Source organism: Micromys minutus (genome assembly GCF_963924665.1).
Source record: "Micromys minutus genome assembly, chromosome: 11".
NCBI lineage: Eukaryota > Metazoa > Chordata > Mammalia > Rodentia > Muridae > Micromys > Micromys minutus.
In genome coordinates this window covers 36157543-36173540 of record NC_137980.1, presented here as the reverse complement: position 1 = coordinate 36173540, position 15998 = coordinate 36157543, and the positions used below count along the sequence as shown (strand labels likewise).

At 51.8% G+C, this 15998-nt stretch overlaps 1 protein-coding gene across 2 annotated transcripts in view; it reads right to left on the bottom strand.

The window, feature by feature from the left end:
• Positions 1-5149, bottom strand: part of PMEPA1 (prostate transmembrane protein, androgen induced 1) — a 48935-nt gene extending 43786 nt beyond the window's left edge. The window contains exon 1 of one of the 2 annotated variants that reach the window (XM_080925273.1): positions 4717-5149. In XM_080925273.1, the coding sequence (XP_080781399.1) occupies positions 4717-4816 (100 nt within the window). In that variant the 5' untranslated portion in view covers positions 4817-5149. Of the gene's footprint in view, positions 1-4712 lie in introns of both variants that reach the window. The other variant, XM_080925274.1, reaches the window with a different exon arrangement.
• Between the last annotated feature and the right edge of the window lie 10849 nt (positions 5150-15998).

The window sequence follows — 15998 nt, the reverse complement described above, 5'->3', positions numbered from 1 at the left end:
GTACTTGACCACTGGGCTATATTTCCAATCCATGGTGGCCTGAGGGACATACTTCCCAGCTCCCTAACTCCCCGAGTGTAACACAGGCTGACGGGTGACACACAGCTCCATGTGTATGTATGTGTGTGTATGCGTGTGTGTGTGTGCCACGCCTATATTAGGCTATGACTTCAGAAAGCAAGCTGGAGGGTCTGGTTCTGACAAACTCCTGCCCGAAGTTTGGGCATCTTCAAAGAAGATGATGCTGGGGGTGGGGTTTGGTGGGAGAGGGGATCAGACTCTCGAATTCCACTGTAAGACTCCCGGGTCTGCCTGTGGAAGGTGACACCCCAGAAGAGAAGGCCACACCACACAGCACTCTGCTTTGATTTTTCCACCAGCATTGCCTCTAGGATACTTCCTTACTTTCAAACAGTTGGCTGCCTGGCCACCCACCTAAGCCAGTGTTCTGGGTCTGCCAGCCTCAGCCCCTCCCTCCCCTGAAGCCCCTACTTTTGGGGCTTGTCTCAAACACACACACACACACACACACACACACACACACACACACACACACACGCACTCCTGACACCTAGATCTCAACTTTCAGGATGACCCTCTTCCCTCTCCCCTTCAGAGGGAAGGCAGCAAGGGAGGTCAGTCACTATGCCCACGACCTCATACCTTCCTTCGAGTGTGAGATCATCCCCGAGTGTGCAAACAAACAGTTATTTTGTACCTTGACAAACACTAAAATGGCCTGACTGGCCCAAGACCACAGTCACAACACACAGCTCCCTTGCTGCCTAGTGACCTAAAACCCAGACAGCAGAAAACCTGTGGGTTAAAAGTCCCTGCCCAGAAGGAAGAAAGCAATTGCTGTCCAATACACACCATTCACCCTGGACCTAGAAACACCCATCTGCCCTGAAGCCAGAACCTACACCAAACACACCCAGGCTGAAACCATCTCCAGAAGACACTTCTTTCCTTCCCCTGTGGTACATGGTGTGTGATCAATAAAAGCTGAGTCAGTGAGTGGCAGCTGTCAACTTCGAGGAAAAGTAGATGACTCTGAACGGTCCCTCTCTAGCAGGCGTCTCTGCTGAAGCAAGCAGTGGTTCCCAGGAGGGCACTTGCAGACGGCCTGAGACAGTCTGAGTGCCACACTAGGAGAAAGGTAGTGACATCTGGTGGGTAGAGGGCCACCTGCATGGGCTAGCCTTCTCACTCCCAACAAGAGAGCTCTCTGGCCCAGTCTAGAGGCTAAGTCACCCTGGAGTCAAGCAGTATTAAACACAAATGGCGTGTGTCAGACAGACCAAGAAAGGGAAAACTGGATGTCTTATTCGTGGCTAAGGGTTCAGAACAGTGTGTGAGTCGGGGTTAGGGGTAGAGGTGAGTGCATGTGGGTACACCCATGTATGACTGTGGAGACCAGAGTATTAGTCCCAGATGCTGTCTACCTTACTGTAAAATGCTTTTTTTTTTCCAACATGTACTTATTCATTTAGAGTGTGAGTGTGTCTTTGTGCACATGTGTGTGGGTGTGTGAGTGTACATGTAGCTTTGGAGAGTTGGTTCTCCTTCCAACATGTGGGTCCCGAGGCTTGAACTCAGATCAGTCTTGGCCGCAATTGCTTTTACCTACTGAGCCATTTGTGGACCCCTACTTTATTTTACTTTATTTTATGTGAGACAGCTTGTTTCGGAGGCTAGAATGGCTGGCCAGCAAACCCTCAGTCTCCACCTCCGCAGTGCTGGGACTATAACCGTGTGTCTGTCACCAACCTCAGGTGCGTTCTGGAAGCACCGAGCCCTGAATGGTTGGAGGTAGGGCTGGAGAAGTAATCCGTTGGCTCTAGGACCCTGGCAGACACTGGTGTTAACAAACTGAGCTGTTTCTGCATCTTCTACCACCGACGACGGCCTCTAGAGCCCTGGCTAAATGAAAACCAACTGGCCCCAATCAGTACTGAAAATATTCCCAGTGTGCATCCGTCTGTTCTGCAAGGCACAGATAAAGCAGGAGTAGAAAGCCAGGCTTATGACTCTGAGACATAATAGATTGGGAAAGAGGTGGAAAGAACCAAGAAAAAGGTCAAAACAGCTGTGTGAGCCATGGGCTGTGGACTTAGGTTGATTCCCAAAGAACTCTTTTAGGTGTTGAGCTTAAGCCAGGCCCACTCTGCCACCCAAGTTCCTAATTCAAGGAACAGCACACTCGGTCCAAGAGAAACAACTCAGCCAAGCTCCCAGCCTCCTTTTCCCTCCTGTCTACCTGAAGTACAAGAGCTCCAAGCTCACTCAGTTCCTCCTGGGTCTGAAACATAGGACCTCAGAGGAGTACACAGTGGCCCAGAGGGAAGCCACCAGCACTGTGGCCGATGCTGAAGGAGAGATGGAATCAGGAAGAGGTTACTTAGCCAAGGAAGGCTTTAAAGTGCCTTCTAGAAGAGTGTCTTTTAGAGAAGCCCCAGGGAGCATGCCCTTGCAGGTACCAACTTATATTCCATCAGGTAAAACAGCCTCAGGTCTTTCTTCCCACCCCATTCTTATATTTTGAAACAAAGAAATTCCAGGAAAAACACCAACCTTAAGGCTTTCTCCACCCAGACTTTCAGGGAACACTAGGAACAAACGGTTACATTATGAAAGCGAGCCTCTCCCTCTTTCGCTCTGTCTTTTAGTAAGTAGACTGTACACACACAATGTGGGGCAGATCCTGGACTAACGGGGGTGGTGGCAGGGCATTTCCCGGCACTAACCCTGGGTGAGCCTCTTATTCCAATGCTGATGGGAGAGAACACCCAGCACCATCAAGAGCTTCAGGCCATTTTGGTCTCAACCAAGACAGCATTAGGGCCAATTACCAGTCTGTTCTCTCCTGCACCGTGTGGGTTCCAGGGACAAAACTCAGGTTGTCAGGCTTGGCAGTGTCTTGCTGTCGCTAGAGTTGATTCAACAAAGGGACACAATTAAGAATGAAGTCTTTTGTTGTTTCTCAAAGTCTAGAAAGCAGAGAAAAAGACAAGACCAGAATGTCCCACTATGCTTCGTCCTTGTCGTATGAAGTGGGTCTCTCACTTCCTTGGGAGGTTCCCTAAGGCAATTCAAGGAGACTGAACTCCTCGGAGCTGGGTCAGCCTCTTGCCAGACACGTGAAGACAACTAACATCTTTATAAATTCATGAACCTCTCTAGATCTCACAGGGGCTCCGGGGAAACCATAGGGTTTGGTCCCAAGGAAAGATCACAAACACCTCCCCTGGCAGGTTTTCTTGACACCTCCTGGCTTGGGGCAGCAAGGCAGCTGGGGAGAAGTAGGATTCGGTGAGACCAAGGCTTTCGATTCCAGACTGGGAGACAGTGAATCAAAGCCGACAGGAAGACCCCAGCACCCAAACCTACTTACCTTGCTCAGGTGAGGCCAGCATAGGTTATGTTTTTACGCCTTCGGCTTTACTGTATATACCGAGGTGTTGGGGTGGGGGTGCAAACTGTGGCAGCTGCCTGCAGAAACCAGCCTATGAGTCACCTAGCGACTGCCCAGTTCTGTGGCAGTTGCCCCTGGGCTCCACTAGAGGAACGCTGTCTGGGTTAGGGGAGGCTGTGTGCCCTTTTGCTGGAAGTGCTTTGGGGGTAAGAGGGAGAAACTAAACAGAAAGGCAAAAGGTGCTCCCCTCTTCCCCCCAAAAAAGTGGGTTAGGGGAAGGGTGCAGATTGGAGGCAGATGGCAGGGAATGAGGTCTCAATTCTCCACCCAACCCAACAGCCACCTGGGTGGGCCAACAGAAGGAAGTAGATGCTCCCTGATCTCAACTTCTGGAGGCTCAGGTTTGCTAGGCACAGCGTGAGGTTCAAACTGGGCACTCACCACCCTGGGTCTACCACCTCCAAGGAGGTCTCAACAGAAACAGCCCCCAAACTTTGACTCATTCGTATCCACCGTCCCAGTCAGAGTGAGCCAAGCAGTCCAGACAGAGGCTATTTATAGGAGTCCGGGGCAGACATTCACAATGACACACACTGGGGAACCGTGGTGGGCTAGTCGCGCCAAGCGCTGAGCCCTGGATTCAGACACCTGGACACAAACGCTCTTTACATCTGGCTTGATTCAGATCATATCCCCAACCCCCGCCACGCGCACACACTAAATCAGACACACGGAGATGCAGGAACACTCGGACACACACTCAGCCGGCACAGAACGCGACTCTTATCCAGACACCCAGAGACGCGCAGAGACCGACCAGCGCACTGTATACACGCACGAAAACCTGGGACGCATCGCCATGGCCACTCCAGACGCACGCCAGGAGCCCCAGACACCTCTCCGGCCAGACAGTGTCTCCCCCGCCCGCTCCCCCGCCCAAAGTTGATAAAGAGCCTAATTGCTCCATCGCCACGGTCCCTAGGGAAAACGGAATGGAAACTTCCCGGACCCGGCCCGCCTAGCCCTCCCGAGAGGCGCGACGTCCCCGCCGAGTCCCGGGTCCGAGTCGGGCCGGGCGGGGCGCGCGCGGCGGGGACCGTGCCAGGCTCGCAGCGCCGCGGGACAAAGCCGGGCCGGCCGCCAGCTGCCGCGAGCCTCCGGGAGGGCGCGCCCTGGGCGCGACGAGCGCAGCCGGGGAGCCTGGGCGAGACAGGCGTGCGACCCCCGCGTCCCCACGCGATCACGATGTCCCAGGCCGGGGATCCCACGGGGCTGTCCCGAGGGGAACAGGGCTCACTCACTGATCTCCATGCTGGGGAACAAAGAGCGCTGGCAGTTGCACGCGCAGGAGACATTGGGCTGCCCGGCGGCGGCGGCGGCGGCGGTGCCGTTGACCCCCATCAAGCGGTCACGGGCGGCGCGGGGCGCGAGGCGCGGGGCGCGGGGGCGGCTCCGGCCGGCGCGCGGGGCTCCGGCCCCGCATACAGCGAGCTGCGCGGCGCGGGCTCCGGGAGCCGCCGAGGTCCCCGGGGCGAGCTGGGTCCCCCGGCCGCCGAGCGGGAGCCCCGGGGCGGCGGGCCGTGGCCGCTGGCGGCGTGCGGGGCACGGGCGGGCGGCCGGGGCGCGGGGCCACCGGGCTCAGCCTGTGCGCCGGCCGATCCGCAGCTGAGCGCCGCCGCCTGCTCCTCATTCAAGTCCAAGGAGATCGGGTTGCGCCGCGCGCCCGCGGTCGGAGGCAGGCAGACGGTCTGACGTCAGCGCTAGACGGGGCTGCCGGTTCCCACCGCGCGGGGGCCGCGGAGGGGGCGCGCGCTGCGCCAATCCCCGCCGACGGCCCCCGCACCCTCCTCGGCCCGGGGGGCGGGCCCGTCGCGCGCGGGGCGGGCTCTTAAAGGGCCCGAGCGTCGCGTCCGTGTAGACCCGTCGCCCGCGCTGCGTAGACCCGGCGCTCTCGGGAGTCTGCAGGCCAAGTCCGACCCCCCCAACACGTGCCGGAGGCGGCCACAACCCGGAACAAGAATCAAGACGAAAAGTTAAGATGTTCTCCTCTCCAACTCCCGCTCAGGCTTTTGGGGGCTCCCGAAGACTACAAGGTTTTGGGGGCGCCTTGGAAGAGTTTAATGTATGGAAATCATAGATAGCATCGAGAGCCCGGAATGAAGACCCCCACCCATGGCCATATTTCTCAGAAGACTGAGAAATAGGCTGAGCCACCCCCCAACCCCTAACTCCCGCCCCGCGCGCACCCAGCGCTCATCTTTAATTGGGCCTTTTGGATAGACTGGGATTTCTGTAGATACGTCCCGAGAAGTGCCCCCTGGTCCTTGCCTTGTAAATTAGTGCCCAGGACTGGGAGTGTATGTGTTAGGGGTCACTAGTATGGGCCACCCAAGCAGTTACCTACCCTCACCCCCTATCTGCTGCCCCAAGGGCCACCTACTGGGTTGTGTGGCTCAGAGTGTAAAAGGGGGTCATGGGAGTGTGCTTTTTGTTCATTAAGTTTTAATTAATTACGGGAGAGCTGTGGGAACCCATGCTCTGGCTTCAAAGATATTAAACAGTTACATAAGAGGCCTCAGATGAAACTCAATGCGAGCTTCAAATGTGAATATGGTGGGCCTACTGTGTGCTAGAAACACATCAGAGAGTAATGTCGTTCGTAGCAAGTTGGGGAGACAAAATATTATTTGGCTTCATTTTACAGCCAGGGAAAAGTGTTCAGCTAAGCACAGATTGGGGGCTCAGGAAGGTTGAACCTCAGTTCTGCCCTAGCTGGTGGAGTGCCTGTACCTGCCTACAAGTGATCCTACTTTAAGTCTTTCCAGGCCTTGCCTCTTGTCTTTAGAGAGTGGGAAAGCCTTTACAAATTCCTGTTATTTTGTTTTCAATAGACTGGAAGGAGAAAGTGGAGCTGAGAGAGTAGTTTGTAGAGTAACCCAGGAAGTGGGTTCCTCTGCCCAACCTTCTGGGACTTTCCCGGAGGAGTCACCCTGGAGCCCGGGGTCCTTCCAGAGGAAGATTCCGAGATGCTCCGGTCCATTTGTTTGAAGTAGCAGCTCAATCTTGCTTTTTGTTTTTAATATTTATTTTTAATATATGTATGAATGCATTGCCTATGTATATTTCTGTGCTCCATGTAATTACTTTTCTGCCAGAGGGCAGAAAGCCATTGACGGATCCTCTGGAACTGGAGTTACGGGTTACAGATGGTTGTAAGCTACCATGAGGGTGCTGGAAACTGAACCCAGGTCCTCTGGAAGAAAGTAAAGTACCCTCAAGGGCTGAGCCGTTGCTCTCCAGGTATATGCTCAATCTTAAAGCCATGACACCTGTTGGCGCCAAGATGCCTCTCTCTCAGCACCAGCATTTTCCCCAGAGAGTCTTTGGCCTGGGAAGGTCTGGCTGACATTTGACTCCGGTAAGAAGGTGCTGAGAAGGTGGACTGCTCATGGGTGGTCAGCCCAGGCCTACTCACCTCAGATGCTGGCACTGAATAACCTTCATGTTGCACAAAGAAACAAATTGAAAGTAACTCCCAAAGCGCCCCCCCCCCAAAAAAAGGGTTGGGCCTTGACCCAGACTAGGGCAGGGAGTTTATTTCTTCTTATTCTAACACAGGTGGCAACTGTGTCTTTTCCCCATGGGCCGGGAGCCCAACCTCACAGCCTTTCAAGATTGACTAGTTTTAAAAGAATCTTGACAAAGGCAAGAAAGCGAGTTTTGCTGCACTGGGGCTGTGCCGTTCTGGGAAGGGGATTGGGGGGTTACTTTACAAAAATAAAAGGTGGGGGAGATTTACAAAAAGATTTTAGAAGTTGGAGGGATTTAAAGATTTGAATTCTTTTGCATAAAAGTTTGTACAAGGTGTGCGTGGTTTTGGTTTGGGAGGGTTGTTGTGGAATATTGGCCCCTTGCAGGCTTCCTTTTATAGAAAAATATTTAAAAAGCATTTTTTCCCCAATGGGGCTGATGGAGATCACTATGGCTACACCCTTCTTCCAATAGTTTGCTCCGTCAACAAACTCTGGGAGAGCCTGGGACTTTGGCAAAGGAATTCAATGGTGTAGTTCTTGTCTTTCAGAGAGGTCTTACAGGAGATCTGGCTTCTCCATCCATGGGAAATGCCTTGACTGTTGGTTTTATTGGAAATAAGGCAGCTTTTAATTTAGTTTTACATGTGTGCATGTTTGCGCATATGTGTGTTTCAAACCCCGGACAAGAGGCTGAGGTGCCTAGTTAGCATTGCAAAGTTCTCCCAGCATCCCTCAGTCCCTACCCATTACACAGTATGGCCAGCATACCCCTGACCTCTACCCTGAACTCTCCAGCCCCTCCTGGAGAGGCTCTTCCCTATATAATGCACATACAATTTAGTTACCTGACCTCCTTTTGAACCTTTGGCCTCCTGGCTGCTCTTCTTGGTTCTCTTCTCTCCTTTCCCCTCCCCCATCTCAAGGTCATGACCATTCAAGACTCTCCCAGACGTGTCTGCCTCCAGCTATGCTCTCCCACATATCTATAATAAAGGTTCTCTTACTTAGGAATGGTTACGTCCTTCCCTTTCCTTTCTGTTTATTTTTCACTCAGGTCCCATGTGTGATGTGTGTAAGTGCAGGTCAGAAAATGACTTGCAAGAGGTGTTTCTCCTTCCATGTGGGTCTCTAACAATTGAACTGAGGTACTCCGGCTTGATTGACAGCCAGTTCCTTAACCTGGGGAGCCCTCTCACTTGTGTATTTGTGTGTGTGTGTGTGTGTGTGTGTGTGTGTGTGTGTGTGTGTGTGTGGTACCTGGGGTGGTCAGCAGGGGGCATCATATCTTCTGTGGCTGGAGTTGCAGTTGGTTGTAAGCTGTTTGAAATGGGCCCTGGAAACCAAGCTCAGGACCTCTGGAAGAGCAGTTCCTACTCTTAACCACTGAGCCATCTCTCCAGCCCACGAGGCAGCTTTTACACAGAGGAGAAGCTTAAATGATAGCAGGTTAAACTAACCAATAAAATCAGTGAGTCAGAAAACAACCAACCTTCCCATTGCCCTGACCTCCCATTGCCCTGTCTGGGGTGACAGCTCTGACTACCATTTACTGGATGCTACAGTGCATGACTTTACCATGTTGACCCATCACAGTAAAAAAAAAAAAAGATTGGATAGCTTCATGGTTTCCTGGCTTACCTACAAAGCATAAAGTTTAGTGGCCATGGCTGTGTGGTCTCAGTTGAGTGTCTTCACCTCAGTTTGGTCTTCCCCTCTGCAAAATGGCAAGGCCATAATGGGCCTGAAGTTCAGGGCTTTGAGTTGGGGGGGGGCATAGCAATTCTCGCTCATTGAATCTTCAGGGCGGCCCTGGGGAGGGAGGAATCTTTTATCATTAATGTCCATTTTGCAAGCCAGCAGACTGATGGCTTACCTGTGGACAGGCCCTTGACTAAGGCAGTCGGTAGGAGAGGGGAGAGTTCTGGAAGGAACATGGGCTGCACCATTCACACTCACGGTAGCTTTCGGGTGAGGGGGGCTGCCGAGAAAATGGAGGGCATGTGATTAAATCTGAATTTCAGATACACCTTGTTCGGTACCGGTATCTCTCTCACGGTGTTTGGGGCACGCCTGTACTAACACGTATATCTTCGTTACAGTTTAAAATTACCCGGACGGCTGTTATTTGCCAGCTCGGGTACCTCTAACTGTCCTGAGAACTTGGCTGTGAGGTCAGAGCCCGGTGTCGGGATGGGAGCATTCTGTCCAGAGGGAGTGGGGTCGTGTCAAGATGGTGTTAAGTGGAGGTGGTGGAGCCCCTCTGCTAGGAGTGGGCTGCTCCTCTCCACCAGGCTAAGGGACACAAGTCAGAGAAAGGGCTTCCCCCTCCTTCTCTTTGTCAGGTACCTGGTGTTGCCACCTCTCTGTGCAACACTGAGCCACATTCATGGCCTTTCTTTTTCCTTTTTCCTTTTTTTTTTTTTTTTTAAATGGGTCTATGTTGCCCTGGATGGCCTTGAACTTGCAACCCTTCTGCTTCAGCCTCCCGAGTAACTGTGCCATCATGCCTGGCTAGTTTATTTGTTCATTAGACAACAAACTGCCCTTCTAGTCTGTGCTGGGCTCCGTGCGGCCCACTGGCCTAGGACTGAAACGCTGGGACCACAGACATGGCAGCTAAGCTGGAGACAAGGGGTACGTACGTGCAGCGGTCCTCTTGCTCTGGAGTCCAGGTAGGAGTCATCCTGTCCTGGGACTTGACCCTCCTGAGGTATATGTTCTTGGAGGTGAGGCAGACCAGATTGTACGTGTATGAACACAGTTCTGGTGGTAACTCAGAGACAGATGCAATGGAAGATCAGATACCAGAAGGACTGTGGCCAGGAAGTTGGGGCAGGCTTTCTGGAAAGGTGGAGCCAGGTGCAAGGCAGGGGGATGCCAGGGTTAAAGCCGTGGGTGGCATTGGAGCTAAGGGCACTCTTGGTCTCAGGAAGTCTGGAGTTGGGGATCTATTTCCCAATCCAGCTATAGTCACAGAATTATGAAATGGTTTTATGTCCCCAGGCAACAGCCGGGACAGGCCTTTCAGAGACTCCAGACAGCATGGCCCTGTGCCCTACCCCTGAGCTGGATCTGTTCCAGAGGAACATGCAGAGAGAAAAGGGCTTGTCCTGTCCATGAGGGTCTTTTGCTTTCTTCTCAGCCAGTGTGAAACCAGCTTCAGGGTAGGCTCCTCCAAGCACCACACACTCACAGGACCCCAGGCTCACCCCAAAGACCTGGGGCTCAGCTCCCTACTCCTCTGACCACGTTGTCTCAAACTGTGTGGTCATTAATAATTTTTGAGCAAGGGCCCTCAGAAATCCTGTGGCCAGCCTTGTGCAGATGCCAGGTCTACACTGGCTGCCAGATGAGGGTGAACAGGAGTCAGCATGGGTTTTGGCTGAGGCCGATGGAGGCTGGCAATGTCTTCATGGTGCCCACTGGCTGCCAGAGGCTGGGCACTCTGGAATGCTGGTCATACTTCAGTCAACAAAGAGCTTGCTATGAGAGGGCTTACTGGGGCCAGTCCTTTCCCTTCACCTCTGGTCACCACCCCCTTCATGGGGACCAAGCTACCTCTGGAGAAGCAGACCCAGGCAGCTCTAAGTGGTTTAGTGACTCACCATCCCAGCTCTTCTCCTGGCTTACATGACCTTTGAAAGTCCTTCCAGCTGAGGCATTTCCCCCAGGTCATTCCCAGCATGCCTTGAGCTCTGCTTAGTCTCCCTGGACTTTCTCCAGGCTTGTTTTACTTAATGTTAACCGGGGCCTGCCTTGGGCTGGACCTGCCTGCCCCCTCACATTTTTCTTTGTAACCCCATAAATATGCCTGGGGTCACACTGGAAGAGCTAGTTCTTACAGCACTGTGCCCCACAAAACCTGGAGTCTAAGCTATTCTTGTTCTTGTTTGACAGCGGAGGGATACTGGGGTTTGAGATAGGAGTGAGTTTAGGAAGAGATGCTTGGGTCTGAAACCACAGTGGGGCAGGGTGTAGCTAGATTCAGTAATTATAGCCTTCTGCATCCCTGCCCTGACCGGACCCATCAGTCTCAATGGTGCTGGACATCTCAGGCCACCCAGCCCCTTGGACCCCAAAATCTTCATTCGCTTTTCTTCATTCTTCCCCTTTGGTACAAGGTTATCTGGGAGGCATAATGGCTGTGTTTACAGAAAGGCCAGAGCATCTGGTGAGGTGAGAGACAGACACTTCTGGATACCTTGTGAGTGACCTGGCCCAGTGACCTCACCTAGCCGAACCTGGGTGGTGGTGAGACAGATTTTTAACAATGAGGGTGAAGAGCTTAAGCATGTTTGTGAGGTCCTGGTTGCTAGCACTTGCCTGACCGTCCCAGGAAAACCAGCAAACCCATATAGCTTCTTCCTTGTGGGTCCCTATGGCCTTGACTGAGCTCTGTGGAACAGTAGAGGCTCTGTGGTTCTCTGAGGATGACCAGTTACATAAGCATGCAGACCATACTGGAGGCAACTTCATTCCTTCCTAACAACTCTTTTCTTTTTTTCCTGCTTACTCGTCTCCATTTTCCAGTTACTGTGTACCAAGTAGCTAGAAGCCTGTTCAGCACCAACCAAGAATAAATATTTGCCTGGTTATTCAATAGAGCCATAGAGTGTTTGCGTGCATACGTGTGTGTGTGTGTGTGTGTGTGTGTGTGTGTGTGCACGTGTGGAGAGCTAGTGGACACACACTGCTCTCATGCACAGGTGTGCATCTGCAGATTCACGAAGTGTGTTCCCTGTGTGTCTAGAGGACTGAATTTTCTTGCTTGTGTATTACACGCTAGGTGCAAACATGGGAACTTAGCTGTAGGGCACATGGTTGAAGGTCCCAAGAGTATGTCAAAGAGGCTTGGCTCAATAGCCATGACATCCACATGCAAGACAATGTCATCTGTCTGACCCTGTCCTTCATAACTTCCATACTCCAGGGAAGAGCTGATTCCATGAGAAGATGGGCTTTGGAACCGCAGCAGGAAGGCAGGAGGCAGAAAGGAGAGAGGATGAGAAGGAAGCCTCTTAGACAGTCCTGACTTCTCACTAGTAAACCTTGGCCCAGGAAGGACACCATTTTAGTCAATGTGTTTCTGAAAACCAGAGCTGACCCCAGGCTGTCTCCTGGCCCTAGACCCAAACCCTCAGGCTCCTTGTTAGTCTTCAGTAGCCTAGCGTCTACACCTTTATACCGCAGGTTGAACCTCAGACTGCCTGAGTCTAGATGTTCAGTCTGCATCTAAAACACTCCCCAAAAGAACTATCTTCAAGTTGACTTTCATGGGTCAGAAGTACCTGCAAAAACATCTTCATATGTTGTCAAGACTAATACATGTTACTGGTTAATACTGCAAAGTGGTTCTCACCTGTATGAATGGCTTCTTTCTTCCTTCCCTCTGGCCCTTCCTTGTTCCCTCTTTCCTCTCTCCCTCCCCCTCTCTGCCTCCTTCCCTTATTTTGTTTGAGGTAGGAGCTCCAGGCTGATTTCAAAGTCTTTATCCTGCCTCAGTCTCACCTCTGCATGCAGGGTGCCAGGGCCTGGCATCTGTGGCTCTGTATTGAAGAAAGTTGGTAGAAAGGTCTCAAGTATGCAAAGGCAGCCAGCTACAAACCATGAGGTGAAGGTGTATCATATACCAGGCTCTGCACCAGGCTTAGGGGTGGGGGTTGGGGGGACAGTACAGAGACTGTAGTTGTCTCTCAGGCTCTGCCTCTGCAGAGCTCACCCTCTGAGGGGCTCACACTTTCATGGGCTCCTTTCCCAGACGTTGATTCGGAGTTTCCAGAATTGTGAGGTTACGTAAGGATCTGTTACTACTACTAACCGTGTGGCCTTGTTTGGAGATGTCGGGCCTCAGTTTCCTCTTTTAACAGGAGCTCTGGAATGTGTCACTTACTGACAGGGCCACTGTTAGGACTCAGTGGGGACTGACACGGGATGGCCAGGCCTGCCTAGGAGACACTTTGGAGAAAAGTCTCACAGTCCCATTCATCCATGACACACTAAGCCGAAGGTGTCTCCCTTTCAAAGTGTCCTGTATCTGCTATGTGCCTTCTTCTGTGTCTTTAGCCCCAGCTGGCTGTCCCTGCCTGTCCTTAGTATCTGTCCCAGGAATAGAAGCTTAGATGTTCCCAAGGCCTTCAGAATACCAGCGGAATATGGCAGCACAGCACCCCAACAACCCCTTCCTTCCGAGAAGGTGGTGCCAGGTCAACATGCCAGCCGCTGCAGCTGCAGCAGGAGCCTTCAGCAAAGGGACACTGCCCTCAGTCGTTGCAGGCTTTGGGAAAGAGTATCCAGGCTCCAAGCTCACAGAGAAATTGGTGCTGCATTATAAAACAGGCAGGCAGCTTCGGCTTTGCCCTCTGCTGCCCACGTGGCTCTTCACAGCGCCGAGCACAAGGCAAGGCTCAATAAAGAACAGCTCAACGAAGGAAAGGAGGGAAGCTCTGTGGTGGACAGGCCTGCCTCAACATGCCAGCAATCCAAGATCTCTGGAGGCAGGAGGATTTTCATAGGTCTGACGCAAGCCTGGGTGGAGAGTTCTAGGCCAACTGGGGATACCACGTGAATTCCTGTTTCAAACTACCCCTCTCCTCCAGAATAGCAATGTAGACTGGGCCCTGACTACAGCTTTCTCTCTACCTCAAAAGACAAGAATGTTGATTCTATTCATTTGTAAAAGAAAAAATTTAAGATAAAGGGCGTGGGGTAGGCAATAGTTGAATAAAGCCAAAGATAAAGCTCTGGCTGGGTGTGGTGGTGCATTCGGGTCAACCAGAGCTAGAGAGATGGAGGGAGCAGGAAGGTCAAGAGTTCAAGGTCAGCCTGGCTATCCAAGACTCTGTCTCAAGCAAAATAAAATTTTAAAAAATAATGTGACTACTGAGAATTAAGTTTCTCAAATGTTGTTTTTCTGCTTTCTACAACAAATGTTAACTTTAAAGGTGGTAAAGGGTAGACCCCATCGCTAATCCCTAGAGGCAAAGGCAGGGGGATCTCTGTGAATTAGGTCTAGCCTAGCCTAACAAGTTCCAGGCCAGCCTGGGCTACACAGTAAAGTCCTGTCAAATAAATGCATGTGTGAGTGTTTGCCTGCCATGTAAAAGGCCCAAGTTCCAGCCTGGTCTACACAGCAAGTTTCAGGCCAGCCATGGGGGGGTGAGGGGTTGGAGGGGGTAAGGATCATAATCATCATCACCATCAACTGTCTTTATAAATATTATATGTGGTAGAGAGCTTGCAGCTCAAAGCCCTGGGTTCATTGGCTTGGTGGTGGTAAGTGCCTGCATTTCCAATCCTGGGAGGGTGGGGGGAGGGTTACCAAGAATTCCAGGACACAGCAAACAAACACTTAAAGACTACTTAACTATGCTAAGGCAAGCCTAAGCCTCTTCTCCCCGTGGCTCTTTTAACAAAGGCAAAGACTCTTTAAAAGTGGTTAGGGTGCCAGACACTGATGACATCACAGGCAGCCAAGTTCAGATTCTGAGAGAGGCTAGTTCAGTTGGGCACAATTGCCAGTAGTCTGGACCAATGGAGGACGAGCGCCAGGAGTGACGGTAGGGCAGCCCAAGGCAGCTCCAGGCCTTGTTCCTTCCTGTGAGTGCCATCTCCCCCAGCAAGGCTTAGGATCCTAGCCAGGTGACTCAGCCTGGCTGAGCCTGTTTCTATCAGCATGGTTTTCTGAGGACCCAGGAACGGCATTTGGCCTTCACCGATCTCCTTTTTGTGTGTAGTTCCAGGAGCCTTGAACTTTTGATCCTCCTGAGTGCCAGTGTGACAAGCTTATGCCCTTGATCTTTTTTTTTTTTTTTTAAGATTTATTTATTACATATAAGTACACTGTAGCTGTCTTCAGACACACCAGAAGAGAGCATCAGATCTCATTACAGATGGTTGTGAGCCACCATGTGGTTGCTGGGAATTGAACTCAGAACCTCTGGAAGAGCAGTCAGTGCTCTTAACTGCTGAGCCATCTCTCCAGCCCCATTGTGCCCTTGGTCCTAACCACAACACTACTCTACATTTTTTAGGGCCTCAGGAAGAGTCCTACTGAATCTACTATGAGGTGAGAAAGCAGCTGCTTGAACCTACCAGGCTCTGCAGGGCGGTGACATCAGAGGCATGAGCGGACTGACTGCCCCTGGGCCATTTCTCCCAAATTCAGACCTTCCCCAGGCCAGACTTGTGCTGGGCTGTGCTATGCTGGACACATGACCAACACAGAGCCCGTCCTTCCCCACCAGGGAAGTGTCAGTTGGCAGTCACCAGCTGGGGACAGTCTGCACACATTTTGCATTTTGCCTGCATGACTTAAAAACAATTTTTTTTCCCATGCTGGGTAGGGTGGTTACATGAATTTAATCCCAGAATTTAGGAGGCAGAGGCAGGTGGCTCTCTGTGAGTTAGAGGCCAGCCTGGTCTACAGACTGAAGTCCAGGCTAACCAGGGCTACTTTTTCCAATAAGCTATCACTGCCCAAACTTTCCTATCGTACCTATCCATCTTCACCTATCCACCTTGAGTGCCGCTGGGTACATCTGTCCCTCAGTGTACCTAGGGAAAAAAGCCATCAGGTGACCCAAACACCTCTGTGGGGGCAGGCTGTGACTGTTTTCAGTTTGTCGGCTTGTCCTGGAATCCCATGTCACATAGGTGGCAACTTGAACATGTAAGAGCCATAACTGGCTACCGAATGCACAGATGGTGTGTTGGGGTAACACTCTACTGAACCTTGATTTTTCCTCTGCTAAGTGTTTTGGTTTTGTCCTCGTAGTTTGTTGGGAGGAGAGGGGAGGAGTATAGGCCAGTGCCTGGCACACAGCAGATACTCCACAGTGGCTTCACAGTGGCTTCCTGCTTTTCTTCTGAAGGCAGCTGGGTTTGAACAGAGCAGATGCTCAAAAGCCATGTTTTTTTTTTTTGTTTTTTTTTTTTTTGTTTGTTTTGTTTTGTTTTTTTTAACCTGGAGCGAGCTCGGCCTGTTTCACAGTTTCTGTAACTTTGAACTCCTAGAGGCACAAATGTGTCATTCTTCCTCAGAACAGGCTAGA